Source organism: Bactrocera neohumeralis, chromosome 4 (genome assembly GCF_024586455.1).
Source record: "Bactrocera neohumeralis isolate Rockhampton chromosome 4, APGP_CSIRO_Bneo_wtdbg2-racon-allhic-juicebox.fasta_v2, whole genome shotgun sequence".
NCBI lineage: Eukaryota > Metazoa > Arthropoda > Insecta > Diptera > Tephritidae > Bactrocera > Bactrocera neohumeralis.
In genome coordinates this window covers 76,457,221-76,483,935 of record NC_065921.1, presented here as the reverse complement: position 1 = coordinate 76,483,935, position 26,715 = coordinate 76,457,221, and the positions used below count along the sequence as shown (strand labels likewise).

Below are 26,715 nucleotides of genomic sequence, written 5' to 3'. Positions count from 1 at the left end.
CTGATGCATCCTAACATACTACTCAGTTGTCTTCTTCATAAAAATATGAGCCTTTTAGTTTGCTCACCAACAAATCCTCTCCAAGGAAATTTTGTATTACACCCTGTATTGATGCTGCTTCTGAAACTGAAAGGCTTCTCTAACAGCTGACATTCAATACAAAATTTTTTTACGATTTTTTTTTTAATTTTTTTTATAGTTTAATTGAATGTCGCTTAAAATTAACGTATCTTGCGTGGTTTTTTATATATATATTTTAAATAAATTTTATTTATTTTTTGTATTTATTTTTTTTCAACTTATTTACACTATCTTTAGTAAAATGTAAACAAATCAAAAGTGAATGGAAAATATTTGGAACAACTTTGGGAAAAATCTAGTAAACAATGTAGGCTAAGTACATATACTTGTATATTTGTATATATGTATGTATATACAAGTGGATAATAAAGCAGCACTTAAAATGAAGAATGTAAAATGAAAATAAAACACCAATGTATAAACACTAAAACAACAACATTAACAATAATGGCTGTAACCGTTAACCTCTAAAACGTTAAAATAATCAGTGTAACAACGCGGTTCGCTGATAAAAAATTGACGGTCAATAAAGCTTTCATTTACTATAAATAAACATAATAATAACAATAATATAAAGAGTGAAAACATAATAAGCATGGAATTAGAAGTTAAGTGCATAAATAGTCGGCGATTAATAAACGAATAGTAGCGATTACATCAGCAATGTAAAAATAAACAAATACCTATATATATGTAAAGCCATGTCGACACTTCGACTTTTCCCATATTGTGGAGGTACTTTTTGAAGTATCCGTGATCGCATAGCTGCTGTGTTGTGTAGAAGTCGATTTTTCCAAATTTATGGCTTGTCCATAAGTTTAGATCTGTTATAAGTCTGGCCGTCCATCTGCCGCGACTCTCATTCTACCCTACACGACCTCGTCCGACCTATATAAGGACGCTGATAGTTGTCGACATTAGGAGCTTTCGTTTTTCTCGGCTGGGTCCCTTTACATCGGCAAGACTGCTAAGTTCGAAGATGATTTTCGCTGCCTTTCCTGCGCCGTGCTGAATTTGCACCCAGAAAGTTAATCTTAGGTCCAGTCTTACCAAGGTGCCAAGGTAGTTTTCTGCTATTTATGTCGTTAGAATATCCTTGTCGTTTGTATACTTATTTCAGTAGAAGCTCTGTTTTTCCGTAACGAGCTGGAGTTTGTGAGACAAGCCATGCTTGTGTCCGTATCATCACCTGATTTAGCTTTCTTCGTGCTTCTTCTTTGTCTCGGGCTGTAATTACTGCTGCAGTGTTGTCCGCACTGGCAATTAAGTAGGATTCGTTTGAGACTTCGGCCTTTACTATAGTATCATAGATGATTTTCCATAGGCCTGAGCCTGAAATTAATCTTTGTGCCGCTCCTGAAGTAACCACTATTCGACGCAGCAATTTTCTATTATTAAGGTAGCTTCGCACCACAGCTCTGACTCTAAAGCTCTTTTCTAGAGCGTCCATCATGTCCACCGATCTAGCGCTGTTGGCATCTATGTTCGTTGTATTTATGTATTTATGTCATCTACGCTTTTTGGTTCTCCTAAAGTTGACCTGCCGGTTCTAACACAGTGTTGTTGTTGGTTGTTTCGAGTCTGGTTTTAAGAGCCCGTTCATAGAACTTTCCCGCATAGTCCTTTTCCATCACTGATTAGAACCAGTCGTTGGTTTCTTCAGAGATTCCGCCAGCTTTGTTGTTGGCTGCTTCGAGTCTGGGTTTAAGTGGCCGTTCATACTTGTAGAACTTTCGTACATAGTGGACGGTATGTTGATAACAAGCTGGGTTCATTACTGCTTAGAACCACCCGTGTTGTTTTCCAGAGTTCAGGGAATGTACCGGGTTCGATGAAGGCGTTGTACATATTCAAAAGTACTATCGTTCGCTCTGTAGAGATTATTTTAAGGAATCTTGGATCCCGTCTGGGCTGGGTTATTTGTTAGCCAGGGGCAAGTTGCAGTTTTTCGAGGGGAAACTGAGATCTTGTGATCTGTTCTGGATCACTAGCCTTTTTCTTTTGTGGAAAATAGTGCGCTCCGAGTTGATATGATTTCTAAGTGTCGTTGAAGAACTTGAATTTGAAAACAACTGGTTCCAACAAGACGAAGCAACGTGTCGACAACCGAATTATTGCGCGAAAAGTTTAGAGATTCGATTATTTCAAGAAAATGTGACATTGAATGGGCTCCAAGAAGTTGGGATTTAACATCATTAGACTACTTCATTGGTCTTTAGAAATAAACCAGACTCTTTTCATGACATACGACTTGATTTGGTGGAAAAAGTACTCGAAAAATGGGTTCATCGTTCATTAGTATGTGGTTTTTTTGTTAAGAAATCCTATCACTCTTATTGGAAACCCCTGTATATTTACAAAGCGCTTTTTGCAAACACCCGAAACCAGTTACACCACTTGCTGGCACCCAAGCCACAATTATCACTCAAAAGAGTACCACAAAGAGCACAAGACACACCGAAACGAGTTATAAATCACGACGATGCGGAAGTAGAACACGAGCGCCAACAATCAGCCTGGCGTAGCGGAGGTGGGCTTGGCTGTATCGGGTTGCATGTCGGTCGGTGTGCGCGTATTTAGAGTAACGGGTTGTGGTAAAACAAAGCAGAACGAACAAAGAAACTCAAAGACAAAACACTAAAAATGCAGAAAAACAAGAGCAAGACAAGAATGGCAGACTAAATGCGAGCTTGTATAATAGAAGCCACACACGCGACATGCAGATAATTGGACAAATTAAAGTGCTGTAAAATTGTAATTACAAAAGTGACATATAAGGGGGGAAGGGGGGGAGAAATAAATATGACAAATAAAAAACATTTAAATAAGTAAATAAAGAAAAATTAAATAAAGTTATCAGCATTACGAGGTAGTTATGTAAATACCAAGTCATACCACATATGCACATATTATATATTCGCTGGCGTTTCGTAAGCAATTTTTGACATCTAAAACCGTTACTTCATACTCGTTCATAAGCCATGTTTGTTATTACGTCTGTCACCGGCCAATCGAGTTATCATTGCCCATACAAAACATTAAATTGCAATTTGAGCAAAAATTGATGTGAGCGTACGTTGTGCGCATGCGTTCCTGTCGCCGCACAGACAACAAGTGGCTGGCGTACAAATAACCGCTCAGCTGATAAATCGTAAACATGTTGCCCGGCAGCAAAACGAGTGTCGCTTAGGCAAATGAAGCAACAAATTCTCAAATTGCTTGCACACTTAGCCGAAACGATTAAACGAGTGAATGGCTGCATAAATGGCCTGTTTCGATCATTTGCTAAGCACAAACGGCTATATATGCTTATGTATGTGTGTGCATGGTATATATTACATATGTCATACACTTCATACACTTGTGCGCTCAACTTCAATTTCACGTCAGATGAACAGGTGATATCTTAATACGCAAAAGAAAGGCGATAAACGGCAAAAAAAGATAAATGAAACAAAAAAATTACACCATTTATGGTGTGTGTGAGTAGGTGTACTATATACCCCATATGAATTTGAAAGAGTATAGGAATAGTGTAAGACACATATGAATAATCCAAGGTCTTCACATAATGCCAAGCCCAACAGACTCCACAAAAATGGCTTAGCATGGCGTTAAGCTCGAAAAAAAATCCATTTCAATTACTTAAAAACCAATTAGAAGCGAGTTGGTTTTCCGATGTGCTCCAGCGTTCTAAACGTTGGACCTATGGACCTGCAGTGGGCTCATTAAGACTGATAAAAAACGAGAACCTGTGCTACTGCGAGATCCTTCTGGTGAAACGCTCTTTGCCAAAGTTGTATAGAGAAAAGCGAGATGGAATCGTCACATCACTTTTTCCGCCACTGCTCGGCTCTTGCCAGACTCAGCTTGAAATATCTTGGTAGACACAGCTTTTAGAACCTAGTGATGTGACTTGGATTGATATTGACCGCCTTAATAAATTTGTAGTGTGCTCAAAACGCTTCATCCATCTATGAGTTGATGCACTTGAAATGGTTTTTGGGTAGGTTAGATTAGATGGCTTATCAAAGAACGCACGTAGACTGCTATATGTAGACCTTTGTGAACTCATAGAAAAGAAAAACTCCTGAGTTCGAACTTGTAATATAGTAAAAAGCTTAGTAGCTAATACAAATTTACACAGGCGTTTAATTTCCACTCCCGCCAGTTAGGTGGGATTTCTGAAGCTATGCGCTTCCAAGTGTTTAAGTCTTGACTTTTCAAACGAGGGACAGTCAGCAAGGAAGTGTTGAGTTGTTTCCTTCCATACAGCTTCGACAGATGGTCGCCCCTTACAGCATAGACGTCAATAGGGCAATGGCCTGTTAAAAGCCCCACAACTAGGTTTTTGGATACCAAAATGAACAAATATCTGTCTAAGTGAAATCTATCGTTACCTAACTTCCCTCAGTTACTTGGAATCCATAAATAATGCTAGTTTCCTAAAATAGTTTAATTAGGCTTGAATTTTTGGTCTTGTTGTGGTTATTGCAGCAGCCGAAAATATTCTTAAAGTAGTTTTGTGGAATGCTGCCAAGTTAACTGGATAAAAAATTCGAATGCGTTCCGATTACGTAGACTTGAATGATGTATGGCTTTATTTTGATTTTCGTCTCTTTTTCGAGTGAGTATTGATTTAGTATGTGAGAGTCAAAACTTTTCATTGGTAAGGGTAAGCGACCTTAATTGGAGATGGATGTTTTCACTTGCATTTGTGTTTAGACCATGCTTTAAACACAATTATTGGTGCTTGACTTGGTGTTTTTAGAGAAAATATAGTATGCTTTTAATAGGCCTTCCCACGGCAAAGAATTTTTTTCCTTTCATATACTCGTATTTTACTATTTAATCACAGAATATGCTCTGAACTTTACTATTGAATACACAATAAGCTATGGCTTCTTATCTTTCTATTTCATTTTAATAATCATATAATGTGCCTAAATGTAGGCAACGATTTATTATGGCCTACCTTAAGGCGCATATTTATATTCTAGTCGGAAAGTATTGACATTTTTTTCAAAATCTAAGACCTTTTATATCTATATTACAATAACAAGTTAAGAAAAGTCTCCAGATACACTTTTTTAAATAATTAATAAATATTATGATTATGATGATGATTATACCCCCAAAAAGAGAAGTGCTTGTGCACAAGTAATTTGCCTTTTGTGTCACGACATGTGTTCGTTCTTCCAAGAGCTCAGTCATAACATACCAATTTTATTGAATAAGCAGGATTGAGTGATTCTTATCTATCCACTTTATAGTTCGGCATGGTGGTGGACTAAGTGATTACTATCCGTTCCTGTTTATGACGAATCATTTTGCTATTAAGAAAATTGAACAGTGGGCACAGTATTCTCTGAGTGTGAAATAATGAAATTACTTTCAATATGGCAACAAGTTATCAAACAAAACGCTGCATATTGGACCATACTTCTTACTTCTTCTTTATTGGCGTAGACACCACTAACGCGGTTAAATCGGATCATACTAACTATGCCAGATAAAACTTTGAATTTGGTGCAGAAATAATGGACCATTTTATATTCTGAACAAGGTATATTGAGCTTGCAAAAACCTTTGTAACACACAAAAGGAACTCCAGATACCAAATGAACAAATATCCAGAGTCTCTATAAATTATACACATGTCTGTCAGTCTGTTCATCAGTCCATCTGTATGTGCGTGAACAAGTTTCTCAGTTTATCAGTTTTTGAGATGTCGAGCTCAAATTTTGCATACGTCTTCTCCTCAGTAAGCAGCTGCTTATTTGTTGGAACCGCCCACATCGGCCAACTATGACGTATAACTGTCATACAAACTGATCTATTCAACTCAAATTTCCTTGCATGGAAAACATTTTTTTGTGACGAGATATTTTGTTGAAATTTGGCATGAGTTATTGTTCAAGGTACCTCTACAATTTCTGAAAGAAATTTGCAGATCGGATAACTATAGCATACTGCTGTCATACAAACTGACCTATACAGCTCCAGTCCTTGTATGGAAAACTCTTTTATTTGAAAAGGTATTTCGATGAATTTTGGCATAGCTTAATATTTAAGGCATCGTTACAATCTACGAACATATTGTTCCGATCGGACCACTATAGCATTTAGCTGCCATACAAACCAACTTGAACAACTCAAGTCCCTGTAGGGAAAACTTTTTTATTTTACAAGCTATTCTCATGAAATTTGGTACAGCTTGTTAGTTAAGGTTTGCCTACAATCTGTTATTATCTTATTCCGATCCGACCACTATACCATATAGCTGCCATACAAACTGACCGTTCAGAAACGAGATAAATATTTCATTATACCCTTTTATGCTATAAAAAATGCACCGAAGAAGGGTATTATAGCGTTCGAGCAGCCATAGCCTTCTTTTTTCACAGAAAACTATATATAGGTTTGTTAGTTATATAAATTATACCCGCACGCTTAACACATACATACCTGTACATAGACAGATCCCGGCGATTAGCTTACACCAACTGTTGGCAGTTGCAAGACCGCTTCGCACAATTAAATGCCAACATGCGGTGGAAATGCAAAAAATGTTTGCAAGCGCATAGTGTTGCCACACCTGTTGCAATGCGCTGACAGCTGATAATGTTTTCAATGCAAAGGCAGGCAAATATACATACATACATACATACAGCGTTGTGGTAGTAAAAGGCATACTTGAGGTGGTTGGAAGTTGTTGATTGTTTTATTGTTTTCTTTTGGCGCAAAGGTCGTTAGAAAGAGTAAAGATATATGTATGTATGTGTCTATTTATATATCTAAAATATATATTTATGTTTGTGTATATAAATTTCGATATATGTATGTATATATATATAGTATATATGCAATATTTTCTATATTTACAGCTGGCAGTCAAATTGCTTGCCTTTCTACATGCCTCCACAAACCATTCACCATTTTACCAGCGCTGGGTGCGTGAAAAGGTTGCTTTCAGCGCTTTTGCTTGTATTTATTTAGATATTTTATGATTCCATCAGCACAATCGCCTCGTTTGTGCGAACGCTGGCACCACTTTTGCCGCAAGCATAAATTCATACATACACACACACGCTCATAACACACAATGTTTCCCTTCTAAGCCGCTGTTGTTGTTGCTTGTTGTAATGCGTAAGCGTTATAAGTTAGATTGTCGTTGTTGTTGTTGCACGAAAGCGTTAATGAATTGAGTTTTGAAATGTTGCCAAGCTGAATTGGCGGTCACGCGCTTTGACGTACTGACGAACGCGCTGCATGCTTGCTTACCTCGCTGCCTGCCTGCATGCCAAGCTAGGCGTTCACTGTTGGGCTTGTAAGTAAAGCTAGCAAAGAAAAAGGTGGAATTGTTTGTTAATGAATTGCACTGTTTTCACTTTTGCGGCGCTTTAATTGTAGTAATTTCTGTAGTGCCACTGTTGTTGTTGCTGCCATTGTGGCACTGCTATTATGCATATCAGCTGTTGTTGTCTCGTTGCTGGTGTGTAATTCACATACGCATAAATATATTTAGATTACAATTACAAATTCCAAATAGTAATGCCCAGCGCTGAGCGTTCACACGCCGCTCATCTGTTGACGTGTAAGCATTGTTGTGTGGTTGCCAGATTTTAGGCGAATTTCGCAATGCGTTTGCGCAAAAGCCAAGTGTGTTGTACGTGATAATTGCCTGTTTGAGATATTTATTGCTTATGGGTTGTGTCAGCGAGTGACTTCGTTAAGTTTGGTATTTGAAACACGCAACTACATACTTACATATACATACATACATATATAGATGTATGTAACTATGCCTATATGCCAAATAATTTTGTATTGCGTTGCCAAAATTGACAATAAAGCATAAAGAATCTGCATAATAATTGCAAAATATTGGTGAGTTCGACTCACTTCGCAGTCTTACTGCAGTGATAAGCGGTTCGGCGACCGACAAAAATCAAGATCTGAGCCAAATAACCTTTTAGCTGTCATACAAACTGAAAGTTCCAAATCGAATCCGAAATCTATGTCGTTCCCATCAAAGTAATCCCACTTGGCTTCAATACACTTGTGTCAACGTTTTTTCCGATCCTCGAAACAGTTGTTAGAGTCACTTTCCGGACTAACCTCCAATATCTTCACTTGACTCAAAACGGCTACCCCGAAGCGGTCGTTTGAGCTTGCGGCACAGCCAGAAGTTACACAAAGTTAAATCAGGCGAATATGGTGGTCGCGTTACGATAATGGTGGAAAATTTGGCGAAAAACTCACGAAGAATCATTGCAGGTTCGACGGTGTCTTAACGTGGTGCATAAACCAAGTGTTATAAACCCATAATTCCGGTCTCTTTTTACGAAAATCTTCGCGCAAACGCCGCTTGGCACTCAAATAGTATTTCTTGTTGACAGTTTGGCCGGTCCAAAGGAATTCGGAGTGTACCACATCTTCGATAATCGTAGAAAACTGTCAACATAACCTTGATTTTTGACCTGCTTCGGGTGGCTTTTTCCACTTCACCTTTGCCACGATATTCGGCCGATTGATCGTCTGTTTCCGGATCTTAAGTATGGATCTAAGACTCATTGCCAGTAATAATACATTTCCATGACATAGATAGGCGGAAAGCATTATTTCAGAGATGTTAATGCGAAGCTGGTTTTCAGAAAAGTTGAGAGATTTTGGTATCAATCGTGCTTTCATATTTTTTAGGCCCATATGGTCTTTCAAAATGGTTTTCACTGATCTTTCCGATATTCCAACGATGCCAGTAATATCTTTGACTGTTAATCGTCGATTCTCAAGCATCAATTCCGTTATTTTATTTATATGTTGGCCATCAGTTGATGTTGATGGCAGTTCTGGACGTGAAAACACTTGCTCGCGACAAACAGTTATCACCGAAGGCCTTTTTTTTAGTTTTTGTAATGCTATTTCTTATATCGATTAATTGAATTTTTAATTTAAAAATTTTAAATTAATTAAAATTAAAATTTTAATTTACAAAATTTGAAAATCTAAAATTAATAAAAATTTTAAAGTATGAATTTAATACAACTTTTTACAAAAATTTAAAATTAATTTAAATTAATTAAAATTAAATTAATTGAAATAAATATATTTTTTTTAATTAAAATGTTTGAAACTAATTTTAAAATTAATTAAATATTTTAAGGAACGAAATTAATAAAATTTATTACAAAAATTTAAAATTAATTCAATTTTAAATTAATTAATTTTTTTAAAATTTTAATATTAATAAATTTTTTTCTATTTAAAATTTTTTAAATTAATTAAAATAAATAATTTTTTTAACTTAAAATGTTTTAAATTAATTAAAATTAAATTTTTGAATTTTTATATTAAAAATTTAATTAAATTTATATTAATTAATTTTAAATTTTAAATTAAAATATATTACAAAAATTTTTAAATTAAAATATATTACAAAAATTTAAAATTAAGTAGGCTTTTAATTTTTAATTTTAAAATTCAAAATTTTTATTTCAAATAATTTTAAAAATTTTAAATTAAAAAAAAAATAATTAAAATTTAAATTAAAAAAAATAATTAAAATTAAAATTTAAAATTTCAAAACTTCTACTCTGTTTTCCTGCCCTTCTCATTTACTATTTTATATATGCCTTTGCAAAATACCGTTGCATAAACAACGTTATCAAACCAAATCGCTCCAAATGTTGCTCAAAAGAAAAAAATAAGCGACCATTCGTGGCATTAACACAAACGTTTTGATTGATAGGCATAATACAGCTCATAAAGCTCAAGCAGAGGTCAATTTAAACCACTATGCCTCTTTCTAAATTTAAGCTACGTCTATTAAAGTGCTAACTTACTTTAGGCCATTAACATTGAGCTGATTTACCGTAATGTTAGGTGAAGGTCAATTTTCTGACATAAAACCCTCAGTTTTAGCTGCACGTAGTGCAAGCAACAAGGTCTCTGATAAGAAGCTACTGCGGTTGCTAAAAAGGCTGATAATCATCGGTTAATACTGCAGCAAACAAATATGTGTTAATTTCTTTATGACACTTGTAATCTTGATTTGTTTGATTTTCAAACTCACAATGGCATTGTGTGCTTTAATTTTTTGACAAGCGCTTGGTGTAATCTGGTAGACTGCCCAGCTGGCTGAGTGATTAGCTAGCAGTCGGGGTAATAAACTATATAGAAAGTATTTATTAATTCTAATTTTTAATAATTACCATAAAAAGTTCAGAAGCTCTAGTTATTTCGCTGTTGTTAAGTCAAAAGCGAGTACAAAATAATGACAAATCAGTTAAAACTTTTGGTTACGGAAAAAGTTATGATCATTTATGTTAAGAATAGTCAATATTGAACTTGACACTTTAGATTTAGATCAAATATGAACATTTTTTCGATAACTTCTTGCCATTTTTAAGGTATTTTCATAATACCAGTCTCATAGAAACATCTTGATGGAACACAATTCTTCTCCTATTGGCTAAAGCTAGCCGCTTTTGGGCGATTGCTTTCTTAATATTCGTAGTAACAGTTCGAAGAAAAAGTGTTGGCAGCGCTTAGTAAATGCCAAACCCACCAAGCATATAGCAGAACCTTCCTGACCATCAATCTTGGCTTGGACATCGTCTGCGTGAACTCATCTCGATTCGATCACAAGGGTTTTCTCGTGATGTTGGCATTACCAGCAATCAGCCGATTTAGAAATGGATCGATCCAAAAGAGATTCGCACATCAGAAGTCGGTCGAGCATCGAGCTCCTTTTTTGGATACAGCCTTATTTAAAATTTTATAAATCGTGTTTGTGTAATGCTTAGTTAGCTCCTAGGAGATCGAAAAAGTACCTAAATGATGGTCGGACTCGACGATTTCCATTATTGTATCGATACTTTCGCCATTTGGTCCTCCAGAATGAAGCGAATTTCTGACATCAATATTAGGCTGTAATTTCGTTATTATTAGGTGCGTAACTAAGTTCCCGTTCTTTGTCAACAGATGGCTCCAGGAGTTAGTTATAATCGACCGGACCGTCCGCGTAAACAAAGGCCAAGGAGCTTCGAAGACGATGAATTGGAGACGTTACTGGATGAGGATCCGTGTCAAACTCTAGAAGTGCTGTTTTCTGCCTTGGGAGTCACCCGCCAAGCCATTTTAAAGCGACTACATGCGCTGGGAATGATTCAGAAAAAAGGAACTTGGGTTCCTTATGATCAATACCAGGACAGGCACGAAAAAGTGAGTTTACTGCAAGACAACGCTTGGCCTCACGTTACCAAACCAGTAAAAACCTACCGGGAAACGCTTAAATGGGAAGTCTTACTCATCATTTTGTTATGCTCAATGGCAGTTGGTCTGGCTCAGAAGCAGTTCTACTCAAAATACGACTTGTACTTTCAAAAGATAATAAAAATTCCCATTAAATTTGAATTTTCTGTGTTTTTTCTTTAAAAAAGTAGGGCACCATGAAATGAATCACCCTTTATATATAATAGCTTTAATAAATATTGATCTTAAATATTATCTTACCCTCTTTAATTGCAGATCAGAAGCAACCAAAAATGTCGGACACATTGAGTCGAGTTAAGCTACAATTGCGCCCAGTCAACGGCAGCGTTCTCAACGGTAATGGCGACGATAAGTCACCACCTTCACCGGCCACAAAACTACTGATCAATCACGGTAAACCGAACTATACCATACAGCGTTCACCGAAGGCACAACAAAATGGCGGCGTCAATCCGTTAAATAATGAATTACAAAATAACAACCGCAACAACTACTATCCATACAAAAGCGCCGGTGTTAAGGGCACCACGGGCGTCTTCACTAACGGCACTGCCATAAAAACCAATGGCGCTACAAACAACAATAATAATAACAACAGCAGCAGTAATAGCAGTCAGAATGGCGATGGCGAATTGATCATACAGAGCACCAAATTCAATGGTGTCTTCAAGCCCGCCAACGTACAGAGGTTGGAGAGTACTGATGAAGCTGATATCCCAGTTGTGCTGAGGCGTGTACCGAAGCCGGAAGCAACGCCAGCACCGGCTGAGAATGGCAATGATGAAAATGTGCCCGAGTTTATACTACGTCAGCGTCGTATACAAGAGCGTTTAGCTAAGGAGAACATCCTGGACTTTGAAAATCGGCGCAGCGGCTACTTCACACACGTTGTCATATCGCCATCTTCACCGAATCGCCAGTCTTTGGTGGAGACTATGTCCAGTCCACCGATTGTGCCATCTTTGGAGATACCGCCGCCTGCTAAAGAGACGAGAGAGGCATCCATAGCCGAAGAGAATAATGCTGAAGTAAGTGCCGCCGTCAATGATGAGACACCAGCACATGAAGAAAGCGTGGCAGTGGCTACTAGTGCACAGGTTGAAGAAGAAGAAGTGGCCAAGGCAATTGAAGAGGTTAACAAAGCGGTGGCTGGCGAAGTGGATGATGAAAAACCAGAAGAGCAGGCAGTTGAAGAAACAGTTGCAGTCGCAGCTGAAATTAAAGTGGATGCTCAAGAGCAAGCCGTTGCAGAGCACAAAGTTGAAGAACAGCAGAGTGTCGCACAGGAGGAGACCAAACTTGAAAGTGCGGAGCACAAAGTTGAAGAACAGCAAAGTGTGGCACAGGAGGAGAGCAAAATTGAAGTGGTACAGGCTGAGGAACCAAAAGTCGAAGAAATACAAACGCCTGTTGTAACTATTGCAGTAACGAGCGCACCTTTAGTTGCAGAAGAAGAGCCACAAGAGTTGTCTGCTGAAGCAGCAGTAGCACCGACAGCTGATTTGGCAGCTGAGCCACAGAGAGTAGTCGAAGTAGCAGAACAAGCCGAAGCTGTTGTAGTAACAACAAGTTCAGTCGAGTCAGTCGAGGTACCAAAAGAAAACGGAGTTGTTACTGCAGCCGAAACACCAAAAACGAATGGTCACGCTGAGGAAGATGTCACCATTTCACATACAAACGGCGTCGCTAACGGCTTAACTAATGGACATGCCACACCCAGTCTGCCTACACCCGATCCCAGCGGTGCTTTGGGTGTTAACTACGAACCAAAGACAGTGGTTTCCTTTTCAAAGGATTTAGATGCACCAAACAAGTATCCCGATACAGTTAAGGTCACGAAAACAGTTGAAGAAAATGGCGAAAAGAAAACAGTTGTGGATCCGGCGAGCGAAGAGCTAAGGGAGTTGGCGAAATTGAAATTCGACATTAAAGCCGACGAGAATGATGTACAAGTGACGCCCGTATTGCGAGCCGACTAGAGTGAGCGAGCACAGTCAACGCAAAAATTAGGGGTTACTGAGCTGAAAGAGCGCAGTAATAAGCCAATCGGGGGTTATCTAATATACCTATGTACATACTATTTATGTTTGTCCAAACAAACACAGCATAAACGGGGGGAAACGTCACTTCAAAATAGGGGAAAAATAAGTTGCTTTAAAAGTGCCGCAGTAGCCGAGAGTCTGTTGGGATCATGCTTAGGAAAAGTTGTTGGTATTAGCAAAAATTATGATTGCCAAGCGTGGGATAAGTGCATTATAGCCATAAGTGACGACAGTTTTAGCGCACACTGTTCGTTATTAAATAAAATTATTATTATTATTATTGTATTGTAATTTTTATTAAATTGTAACATTATATAATTTTGTTTTATATTATTTAAGTCAAAAAAGTTGCCAAATTCATTTTATTATTGTACAATAAATTAAAAATAAATATATACACAATCGTTTAAGCATTAACAGCGTTGGAACGACTGAAAATGGACTATATTTTTATTTTTAAATGGCAACTGTGGCATGCCCGTAGAAATGCTTAAAGATTTTGAAAGTTTCAATGCCAGAAGGGAATGCAAAATTGGTATGGAAAGGAATATGGAATAACTGGGGATGGAACATAATATTTGTTCAATAATAGTTTTGTAGTGGTATTGACGAATTGATAAGGGAATGATGGGAATGCGAAATTGGATTTGAAATTAATATGGAACATTTGGGAATGGAACATATTTTTTGGAAAATAATAGTTGTGTAATGGAATCGAAGAATTTATAAAGGAATGGTGTGAATGCAAAATTGGTATGGAAAGTAGTATGGAACATCTTGGAATGGAACATAATTCTTGTTCAATAATAGTTATGTAGTCGAATTGAAAAATTGATAAGGGAATGATGGGAATGCGAAATTGATTTGAAATTAATATGGAACATTTGGGAATGGAACATATTTTTTGTAGAATAATAGTCGCGAATTGAAGAATTTATAAAGGAATGGTGGGAATGGAAATTGATATGGAAAGTAATATGGAATATCTCGGAATGGAACATAATTCCTTTTCAATAATAGTTATGTAGTGGAATTGAAGAATTGATAAGAAATGATGGTAAAGCGCAATTGAATTTGAAACTAATATGGAACATTTGGGAATAGAACATAATTCTAATTCTATATTAATTGTGTAGTTTTTACTGATCAAACAGTCTAAAAAGTATAGCAGCGTCTTTCCGACAAATTTTATAACACATAATTCACAACAAAACAAAAAAATAAAAAATACAAATTTAAAAACTACATAGTTTCTTTTCATTAAGGAACAAATGAGAATAGAACAATAAAAAAATAAATTTTGTGGTAAATTTGTAAACTTTACGGAGATATTTTCAACACATTATAATCGATTCATATAAATGAATACTAAAGAAGCCAATTTATGTTTTAAAACAGCTGAAATTGAAATAGATACGCTTGGAATTGAAACGTAGAATTCAGGAAGTGACTACTTTAGGACATATTACAGACCGGGCTTTGAATGTATGAGCTTGGAGTCACAACAAAAAGTAAAAAAAAAATATTTGAAACGCAATGCATTTTAAACAAGGAACAAATGAAAGTGGAACGTTCAAATTTTTAAAATTGTTGCAATGAATTACTAAAAATTTTTTTTGTTTTCCATTTTCGAAAATAAATATTCAGGGGAACAGTAGAAAATGGAACATGAGAGAACAAATGAGAATGTAACTATAAAATTTTTAAAATTGTTGCAATGAACTACCAGAAAAAAATAGTTACGTTTGCTTTTTTGAAAAAAGATATTTAATGGTACAATTGAAAGTGAAACATGAGAGCACAAATGAGAATGGAACGATAAAAATTGTAAAATTGTTGCAATGAATTTATAAAAAAATTTAGTTTTCCATTTTTGAAAATAAATATTCATCGGAACAATTGAAAATGAAACATGAGAGAACAAATAAGAATGGAATGATCAAAATTTTAAAATTGTTGCAATGAATTACTTAAAAATTTAGTAACGTTTTCCATTTTCAAAAAAAATATTCAACGGATTAATTGAGAATGAAACATGAGGGAACAAGTGAGAATGGAACGATAAACATTTCATAATTGTTGCAAGGAATTAGTAAAAAAATTTAGTTACGTTTTCCCTTTTCAAAAATAAATATTCAAAGGAACAATTGAAAATGAATCTTGAGAGAACAAATGAGAATGAAACGCTGCAAGTTTTAAAATTGTTGCAATGAATTACTAAACAAAATAAGTTACGTTTTCCATTTTTAAAAATAAATATTCACCAGAACAAGTGAAAATGAAACATAAGGGAACTAATGAGAATGGAACGATCAAAATTTTAATATTATTACAATGAATTACTAGAAAACTAGTTAACGTAATTAATTCCATTTTCGAAAATAAATATTCTGCGGAATAATTGAAAATGAAACATGAGGGAACAAATGAGAATGGAACGAAAAAAAAATTAAAATTGTTGCAATGCATTGCTAAATAAATTTAGTGACGTTTTCATTTTCGAAAAAAATATTCAACGGAACAATTGAAAATAAAACAAAATGAAAACAATTTGGTACACCATACATTTTAAACAAGGAACAAATGAGAATGGAACATTAAAATTTTTAAATTGTTGCCATGAATTACTAAAAACAATTTATTACGTTTACCGCTTTCGAAAATAAATATTCAACGGAACAATTGAAAATGAATTTGGAATATACACAAAATTAAACGAATAAATTTTAAAAAGATACTACATACATATGTATGCATTAATAAAAACGAATTGCAAACGAAAAGCATATTTGAACATCTGAAATAAAATCTGGAACGCGTGATATTGAAACACTCGTTTTTGAAAAGCAGCTAAATATTACGCCTAATGCATAGACCCACTCATTTTTAAGCTACGACAAATGTTAGTGAAATATGTTTCTTTATGCAAGGAAATATGTACATAGCTATGTATGTATAGTGAAAATGGAAGCGATATTGCTTGGAACAAAAGAAAAAAATCTTCGAGTATTTTTTTAAGCTGAAAATATCCTACAGAAGCATTTAATAATTGCAAGAAATGGTTAAGGTGCTTGTTTTTTTTATTTTGTCGATAAAGATATTATACACAAATCTAATCTTAATATAATCTTCGTTTCGGTTATTTATTGGTGAAATATCTGGATGCTGTTGAATCAAAAGATATCACTACATTAATGAGGGCAAAATCTTCGTTGTTGTTAATGCACGTTTTGTTGCTATTTTTGTATGTGCATTCCTTCACTGAGCTCAAGGAAACAACCCGTTCAGTTTTTGTTGGAGTTTTTGATTTTTTCTTCAAACAAGTTGGATAAAAGGATACCATTTTACTTTTTATTTGTAATGGTTGCAACATATATGTATAAAAATCATAATTATCAATCTTATGTATATGTTCCTAGCAACACTATTAGTTCGCTAGTTTCATGTCAGTAACGTTCCACTCAGCACTCAACCGCACATAAAATTATTCAGAGCAAATATTGTACACTTGGACATTAAGGTGAACCTTTTTTAGTGACATTTATAATGTTGTTACTAAAATTACGTTATTGGCACGAAGGAAACGTTCTGGAATGAAACAGAGAAATTCTGAGAAATATGCAAAAAAAGGTTAGAAAATTCGGTTTCTCTATAAGCCTACATTTTTTTGTGTTTTTTGGAAATTATTTTTTAAAATGTCTTCCTATTTCAATGCGTTCCTTCGCTGTTATCAAATATGTATGCATTTTAACATATATTTATGTTAGTTTTGAAAGTAATATATGTGCCTATAAAATATATTAAAATTATTAATATGATAAATTGCAATATATTTCATACAAAAATAATAGACCAACAAAATTTTTTTAATAATTAAATACAATTTTACTTGTTTCAGTAGTATTAAGGGGACATTAAGATTCGGAATGTGCATATTAAACATAAAATTAAAATTAAGCATAAAAAGAAAATTTAAATAAAAAATTAAAAAAAATTAAATTAAAAAAATATTAAAAATTACGAATAAGTTAAAAAGTACTATGTATAATGGCTTCAAAATTCGGAATGAGTTAATTAAAAATAAAAGCCATAATATTCATAAATTAAAATGAAAAAATAAAGATAAAAATATATAAAAAAAATTTAATAATAAATAAGATAAAAATATATGAAAAAAATACTATAAGAAATTAAATTTAAAAGTAAAAAGTAATTAAAATAATGAAAAGTACTACAGTGACTTCAAGATTCGGAAAGTCCAACAAAAGTAAAAATCAAAATATTTTAAAATTAAAATAAAAACATAAAGGTAAAAATACATTAAAAATAAAACAAAATAAAATAAAATGAAAAAGAAAAGATAAGAATATATAAAAAAAATTAAAACACAAATAATTAAACGAAGCATATATGTATGTGTTATGAAAAAAAATGAAAAAAAGTAAAAATACGAAAAAATAAAAAAAGGTATGAAAAAAATTAAGATAAAAATATATTAAAAATAAAAAAAAATTAAAATAAAATATTATAATATATGAGAAAAAAAAATGAAAACATAAAAAAAGGTATGAAAAAAATTAAGATAAAAATATATTAAAAATAAAAAAAATTAAAATAAAATATAATAATATATATGGAACAAAAATAAAATGCAAAATTAATGATAATAATATACGAACAAAAAAAAAATAAATAAATGAAAAAATAAAGATAAAAATTTATGAAAATTCAAAATAATTAAAATACAAAAATAAAGATAAAAAAAATAAAAAATTAAAATAAAAAATATTTGAAAAAAAAAAATTAAAATGAAAAGTAAAAGTAAAGATAAAAATATATTAAAAAAAATAAAAACACAAATAATTAAATGAAGCATTTATTATAAAAAAAAATTAAAAAAAGTAAATTAATGAAAAAAAATTAAAATGAAAAAATAAAAAAAGGTATGAAAAAAATTAAGATAAAAATATATTAAAAATAAAAAAAATTAAAATAAAATATAATAATATATGAGAACAAAAAAAAAATAAAATTAAAAATTAAAGATAATAATATATGAAAAAAATAAAAAAAAATAAATGAAAAAATTAAAATGCAAAAATGAAAATGAAAAAATAAAGATAAGAATTTACGAAAATTCAAAATAATTAACATACAAAAATAAAGATAATAAAATATGAAAAAAAATTAAATTAAAAAAATAAAGAATATTAAAAATAATTTAAATTAAAAATAAACATAAAAGTATATTAAAAAAAAATAAAAAAAAACTAAAAATAAAGATAAAAATGTATGAAAAATATAAATAATTAAAACAAAAAAATATGAAAAATAAAAAGATAAAGTAGAAAATAAAGCTAAAAATATTAAATTAAAATACTTTAAGATACGGAAAGTGTACACCAAACATAAAAAACAAAGGATTTTAATATTAAAATAAAAAAATAAACTTAAAAATATATGAAAAAAAATTAAATAAAAAATGATAACAATTTCAGCAAATTATAAAAAGTTGTAGAGTGTTTCGAGACTCGGAATGTGCGTGTTAAAAATACAAAACATAGGATTTTGAAATTAAAAAAAAACTAAAACAATAAAAAAAATTAAATTAAAGTGAAAAGATAAATTAATAAAATAATTAACTATAAATAAAAATCATACAAAAATAAAATGTAATAGAAACTACGAAAAATTATAAAAACAAAAAGTAGTCACTGTTATTAGCAATGCTCTTACATAACTATTGAAAAAAAAATTATGTAAAAGGCGCAAATAAAACATTTGCAAATCTTCAAACTCATACATATCCCATACCAATGCTTTATTGTATAAGATTTTAATGTAAAAGCTATGTTTATTGTATATTAATATAAAATAACAATTTTAATAATAAAGCAAGCAATTTTGCAAAACACACAAACAACGAATTTTTATTGTTTGAAAATTTACAATTTAATTTGCTTTACTTTCTTTCCCCACAACCGCTTAAATACAGAAACAAATCGTTAGCTAAAGGTTTAGTAACAGAAATACAGTAGTAAACGGAAATGTTTATGAAAATTGAAATATTCATAACTGATTGTTGCATTGTCACATGACAACTTCGTTGATAACAAAACGAGCGTAGCGCATAATAATAAAAGCGTATCTGTCTTGCCAAAAACGATAAGGCCATTCATGCAATCAATCTCGCATCACACGAATACCATACCAACTGACAAATAGCTGTTATGTAATAATGTGAAAGAATAACGGTAGACTACTAAATTTAAACATTTATGCAAACATTTTCATCGCAATTTTGCGAATACAAGCCATTTTGAAGGCGAACTATTGCTAAATGTGGCGAAAGAAAACGAAACGATAACGGTATAGCCGAATTGAATAGTAACTATTGACTTTGTTGATAGCTGCTGTTGCCAACTATTTGAAACAATTTAGTGTTGGCTTTTAGCTAAAAATATAAACGATTATATAATAATATTTTCAGCAGCCAAATGGATATTTGTTATGAAATGCAAGCCACCGATTTTGAAAGCACACATTAGGGTACTTGTATGTAGATGCTATTGTTTTCTTGTTGTTTTTAATAACGGGTGAACCAAGCAGTGGTACTTTTTTCAATAGCAATAGATCTTCGCAAGAGATATCGCTTCCCTCTGTGGGCTCTTGAAAAGTTCAAGAAGATCCCACGTTTTCGAGCCAAATTTTGCTCAGCGATGAGGCCATTTCATTTGGGACGAAGAGCAGCCTCAATATTTTCGAGAGCTGCCATTTCATCCAGAAAAAATAACGGTTTGGTGTGGTTTACAGGACGGTGGAATCATCTGTCCATATTTCTTTAAAAATGATGCCGGTGCGAATGTAAGCGTCAATGGCGAAAATTATCGAGCCATAATAACCAACTATTTGGGGCCTGAAATTGTAGCTCGTAATCCTGGCGATATTTGGTTTCAACAAGACGGCGCTATTTACTTCCCACACATCGCATCAATTAATGGATTGAGAGAACACTTCGGTGCAAAGATAATTTCACGTTTTGGTTCGGTCGATTTGTACACAAGATCGTGTGATATTATATAGTTACAATCTTTCCTGTGGAATAAGTAAAGTCTAAAGTCTAAAATAGAAAATAGTTCGAGCTGCAGAACTAAACAGAGAAGGTACCATCTTCTATAAGAGTGTACAGCTGCTGCGATATTGATATCATCGGCCTCAACACCCGCGCCGTTAGTTCTGCTTTCTCCAGGCTGGACAAGGAGGCACATAAAATGGGTCTGGCAGTGAACGAGGGCAAAACGAAATATCTCCTGTCATCAAACAAACAGTCGTCGCACTCGCGACTTGGCTCTCACGTCACTGTTGACAGTCATAACTTTGAAGTTGTAGATAATTTCGTTTATTTAGGAACCAGCATTAACACCACCAACAATGTCAGCCTGGAAATCCAACGCAGGATTGCTCTTGCTAACAGGTGCTACTTCGGACTGAGTAGGCAATTGAAAAGTAAATTCCTCTCTCGACGAACAAAAGCTAAACTCTATAAGTCGCTCATTATTCCCGTCCTGCTATATGGTGCAGTGGCTTGGGCGATGACAGCAACCGATGAGTCGACGTTTTGAGTTTTCGAGAGAAAAATTCTGCGAAAGATTTATGGTCCTTTGCGTATTGGCCACGGCGAATATCGCATTCGATGGAACGATGAGCTGTACGAGATATACGACGACATTGACATAGTTCAGCGAATTAAAAGGCAGCGGCTACGCTGGCTAGGTCATGTTGTCCGGATGGACGAAAACACTCCAGCTCTGAAAGTATTCGACGCAGTATCCGCCGGGGGAAGCAGAGGAAGAGGAAGACCTCCACTCCGTTGGAAGAACCAAGTGGAGAAGGACCTGGCTTCGCTTGGAATATCCAATTGGCGCCACCTAGCGAAAAGAAGAAACGACTGGCGCGCTGTTGTTAACTCGGCTATAATCGCGTAAGCGGTGTCTACGTCAATTAAGAAGAAGAAGAAAGTCAAGCAGGTAATCCTGAAGGCTGATCATGCGTAAAGATATTTTTTCAGGATCTCATCATCCACCGCGCATGATCGGTGTTCCGGCGGATCAACATATCAATATGCCTGGAAGTGCGATCTCAAGGGTAGGTGATCTGAGATGACCACCACAATACTACTAAGTTCTCTTTTGTCTAGAAGTAGAAATTTTTTGATCTGTCCACCATCAACAATACCCCAAAGTAACTTGGTAGTATGCCCGTCATTGCTGGGCTTCCATGACCGGAGCTGTTCCTCCGGGCTCCATTGCATTAAACAACCCATGAAGAAGCTGAGTGGTCTGGTATAGCTTAGGGGAATTATGTTACGTCCGAGTGGATCAGCTAGTCTTCTTTTTCGTTTTTTTCTTATGCTCAACGATTGGAATTTAAGTGTGTTCTGCCTAACCACAAAAAGGGAGACCACACAATCGGCGTTAACTGCAGTGGGATAAGCCTCCTTAACATCGTATAAAATCTATCATCTATCGAGCGTCTACAATCGACCAGATTTGCGCCAATTCTTGGAAAAGACTCGTGAAATGAAGATCAAACAAACACCCATCACTTTTTAACGATTTGGAAGTCGCTTCGACAGCACGAAAAGGAACTGCTTCAATGCCGCTTTGTCTGAACTTGGTACTCCTGGAAAACATAATTCGAGCTGCAGAGCTGAGAGAAGGTACAATCTTCAATTAGAGTGTACAGCTGCTGACGTACGCCGATGATATTGAAATTTCATCACCAGCAACAATGTCAGCCTCGCCAGGTCGTTTTAACCGATGAAAACACTCCAGCTCTGAGAGAATTCGACGCAGTAGCTGTCGGAAAAAGCAGAGGAAGACCTCCACTCTGTTGGAGAGATCAGGTGAAGAAGGCACTTGCTGCTGAATGACAAGTACGAAAAACTTTGATAGCGAAGTGTGTGTTATGCTCCCTTAAACTTAGTCTAGGAAAGGGGGATTTCTATCTTTTATAAAAAAATACAACTTTCAAACTATAAACCCTTAACTGATATTTAACGAGCTTAATAATAAAAGGACAGTTCGCATTAATCGTCTACAGGTGTCAAGAGTCGCCAGCGGGCTTATAATGTGCAAAATAATAGCAATTAATACAAACTTATATGAGATCATGTGACTTTTAGTATGTCTGTTCGGCTGGGAAATTATGTCAAACACGTTCGTATGGTTATCAAGGCTTTGGAGCCACTGACAAATTATATTTAAATACCAGTAAACGTATTACAAGGATATCAAAGAGGGAATCACATAAACCGTTAATTATTGAGAATTTTCTAACATTTCATTATAAAGGCATATCTGGTATATGATATATGTATAACATGTGATGGTAATACCATTAAACGTATAATGGGTTGTCACAGCACGCGCTTACCCAAATTGACTATCCATCAAATGAAGCAGGTGACTTTTGCGGAACGTTTCCAAGTGCGACAATGGGGGTTACGGCGATAAACAATTTCAAGCAAACTTTTGTCGTTCAAGAGTAGTTTTAAGTTTTTTTTTCTGAAATTTGCATTTTGTTTTGTTTAAATTGGTTGTGAGTGAGTGAGTGTGTGTTGCGAAAACATGTGAGCGACTGTAATTAGCAGAAGCGGAAAAAACGGCAAATTGAAGAGGTACTCGTCGCGACATTCTTAGATAAGAGCGCGACGCTATGATATATTGAATGATCGAATGAATCGGTTTTCAATGAACAACAATAATGACATGTATGTATATATGTAAATTACACACAACAGGTGAAATGAAAAGTCCCCGGCCTGACACAATGATGAACATGAATGGCGCTACTGGAATTAAATCAATATTTTTTAATTAAATCAATTTAATTCAGTTATAGTTAACCCTAAACTACCAAAGGTTTGATAGCTCTCGGACCATTAGTTTGTGAAGTGTATAATGTTGAGTGAAGCAACTTTTGTTATGTGAAAAAAGTGATAAAAAGGAATTTCGTGTAATGATAAGATACTGCTTTTGAAGGGAAAGAATATTGGCAAAGCAGAAACTTGGCTTGATGACCCCGTAGGACAAACAACCATCAAGGTTTGTTAAGCTAGATTTAGACATGTTGATATGAGCACCGAACACGCTGCTTCATTAGACTCCGAAAAGACGTTGTTACCGACGAAAACTTCAAAAAAGTCCAAAAAATAATTTTGGTTGACCACAAAGTGAAGTAGTTCGAGATAGCAGGCACTCTAAAGATATCAACTGAACGTGTATATGTCATAGCCTTCACATATCTTAGGGTATAAGAAAGCTCTGAGCAAAGTGTGGGCTGCGCGACCTCACTTTTGACCAAAACAAACAATGAGTTGATGATTCGGAGCAGTGCTTGGAGTTGTGGAAGCTTAATAAACCCGAGGTTTAGCAACGATATATGACAATGGATGAAGCATGGTTCCATAATTTCACTCCGTAGGCTAATCGACAGTCATCCCAGTGAGCTGCTTATGTCGATTACGCTCCAAAGCATGGAAAAATTCAACGGTACCTCAGCTCCGAGAACTTTACTCACTTGCGTGAACTTCTCCATATGGCTCTCCATCCACCCGTCATGTCCGAATGTATGAAAACACTCAGCTCTGAGAGTATTCGACACAGCACCCGCCGAGGGAAGCAGAGAAAGAGGAAGACCTCCACTCCATTGGAAAGACCAGGTGGAGAAGAACCTAGCATTTCAATCCAATGTAAACTCGGCTAATAAAGAAGAAGATGGAATAATTTTAATTGATTACTTTGAGAAAAGAAGGACCATCGTTTGAAGGATGAAATCGCCGAAACTTGGCCGCATTTGGAAAAAAAAGAAATTGCTGTTTCACCAAAACAATTCACCTTGTCAGAAATGAGTAAAAACGATGACGAAAATCCATGAATTGGGCTTGGAAGTGCTGCCACTTACACCGTGTTCTCCAGATGAGACCCCCAACGACTATTTCCTGTGCTCAGATCTCAAGAAAATGCTCGCTGGGAAGAAACTTTCGTCGAATGAAGAGGTGATCGCCGAAACCGAGGCTTATTTTGAAGCAAAGGAGAAACTGTTCAACGAAAATGGTATCGAAAAGTTCGAGGATCGCTATAATCAGTGTATCACTCTTGAAGGTAACCTTCAACCCTCAACTCCCTACAAAAGTGATACAGTTAACTTTTGAAAGGCAAAACGAATTTTGCCAGAAAAAATTCAAAAGTGATACAGTTAACTTTTGAAAGGCAAAACGAATTTTGCCAGAAAAAATTTGTTTGACTATGATAGGCCGGAGATTTTTCAATTGACCTGTTACTTCTGTGTGTAAAACGGTAAATATTCCATTTCTACTATTATTTACAGCAACTTTGCGTCATTAATAGTTTGATTTATAGACGTTGACAGGGTTATATATTTTAAAATTCAATTAGAATTCCAGTATTGATATTATTTAACTCTAAAAATATTGCTTACCACATTTCTACTACGGCTTGGCACAGAACGTCTTTAAAGATTTAGACTGAAAACTACCAGAAACAGATCTAGCGTTTACTATTAAGTGTCTGTAAGACTCGATAAGCGTCGAAATATATTAAGTCTCAGTAAGACTACACTTAACGCTTCAGTTTATTATTATTTTTTATAAAACTATTGGCAACACCTAACCGAAAATAATTTCACTTGGAAGTCGGTGGAATTTTCATACACAATGTAAATTACAATTCTCACTTTATTTTAAGGACTGTCATTTGTCTTTGTTTAGTTTATTTTGACAGCTCTCAATGCACATTTGATATGCTGATGAAGCTGTCAGATTATATGCTCTCTAAGTGAAGTATAATCAGTTGTATATTCACAGGTACTAAACACATAAGTGAAAGTATTGTCAAGTGGGCATGACTAAGCCATAATAATTAATGTCAAATCACTATCATTGATTTAAAGGGATTTACCACTAGTTGTAAGTGAAGATTGTTTTCAATATATACTTATTAGAAATATTTTCGAACTTTCGGGTGACTTTATAACGCATACATATATTGGCAAAATCAGTTGAAAACTTGACCTAGAACTGATGGAACTTACAAACCTTTGCATCTCAGGTATTTCCTTGGCTTTGATCTTAACAAACTGCAAGACCATGAAATGTTCGATTACACCCAAACTTAGCGCTTCATTACTTACTTTACTCTCAGTCTCATATCTCTCAGTCATAACAATAATATGGATTTTTGTCCAAAGGTAATAGAAAAGTCATTAGGACTTTGGTTGGAGACCTTGGCTGGTTACACAATGCATTCCAACAAGAATAAAACGGGTCGAGTCTAACAATGTGTTATCACCCGCTCTTGGTGGCCAATCAACCTGCGCAAAACATGAAATTATATGCTCCTCGAATCCATTGACTGATGCAATGTGTGGGAAGTGGCGCCGTCTTGTTGAAACCAAATGTCGCCGAGATCACGAGCTTCAATTTCAGGCATCAAATAGTCGGTTATCATGACGCGATAACGGTCGCCATTGACGGTTACGTTCTCACCGGCATCATTTTTGAAAAAAAAAACATTCACCGATGAATCCACTGGATGAAATGGTAGCTCTTAAATCTCTTCAGTTTGTTCTTCGTCCCAAATGCGGCGATTTTGCTCGTTTACCTACCCATTGAGCCAGAAATGGGCATCATCGCTGATCAAAATTTGGCTCGAAAACGTCGAATCTTCTTAGAACTTATCAAGAGCCCATAAAGCGAAGCGATGTCTCTTGGGAAGGTCGAGCGGCTTCAGTTCTTACACAAGCTTTCAATTTAAGATCTTGACGTAAAATGTGCCAAAGTCTTTCCACACATCAGTCCGAGTTGCTGCGAACGGCCGAACGCCGAATCAATTCTCCACGGTCTTCGAGTACACTCTCAGCTACGGTTGCTATATTTTCATCACTGCTTGCTAGACGTGGTCTGTTCGGTCGAATGTTATCCAGTAATGAATGCTGCATCTCAAGAGGGCTGATGATGTTACGAATAGTACGCTCAGTAGGCCGATTATGTTGACCATAAGACGAGCCAATCGCGCGAAACACATTCTTTACAGAACATGAACTTTCGTAATAAAGTTGAACAATTTGTAAACGTTGTTCAGGCGTAAGTCTCTTCACGATGAAACGTCAAACAATACTGAACAAAAATAACATGACAGCGTGAATCGACTCACTTGTGATCTGTCAAAAAAGGCTATTGAAAAAAGTATCTCTGCTTGGATCATCCCTTATACATATAAGGTTGTCAGAGCAG

At 34.8% G+C, this 26,715-nt stretch overlaps 1 protein-coding gene across 5 annotated transcripts in view; it reads left to right on the top strand.

The window, feature by feature from the left end:
- The window catches only part of LOC126755980 (general transcriptional corepressor trfA), a 59,198-nt gene extending 42,201 nt beyond the window's left edge, over positions 1 to 16,997 (top strand). For all 5 annotated transcript variants that reach the window (XM_050468729.1, XM_050468728.1, XM_050468731.1 and 2 more), the window contains one exon: positions 11,614 to 16,997. In XM_050468729.1, coding sequence (XP_050324686.1) covers positions 11,631 to 13,337 — 1,707 coding nt within the window. In that variant the 5' untranslated portion in view covers positions 11,614 to 11,630 and the 3' untranslated portion in view covers positions 13,338 to 16,997. The remainder of the gene's footprint in view (positions 1 to 11,613) is intronic.
- The last annotated feature ends 9,718 nt before the right edge of the window (positions 16,998 to 26,715 follow it).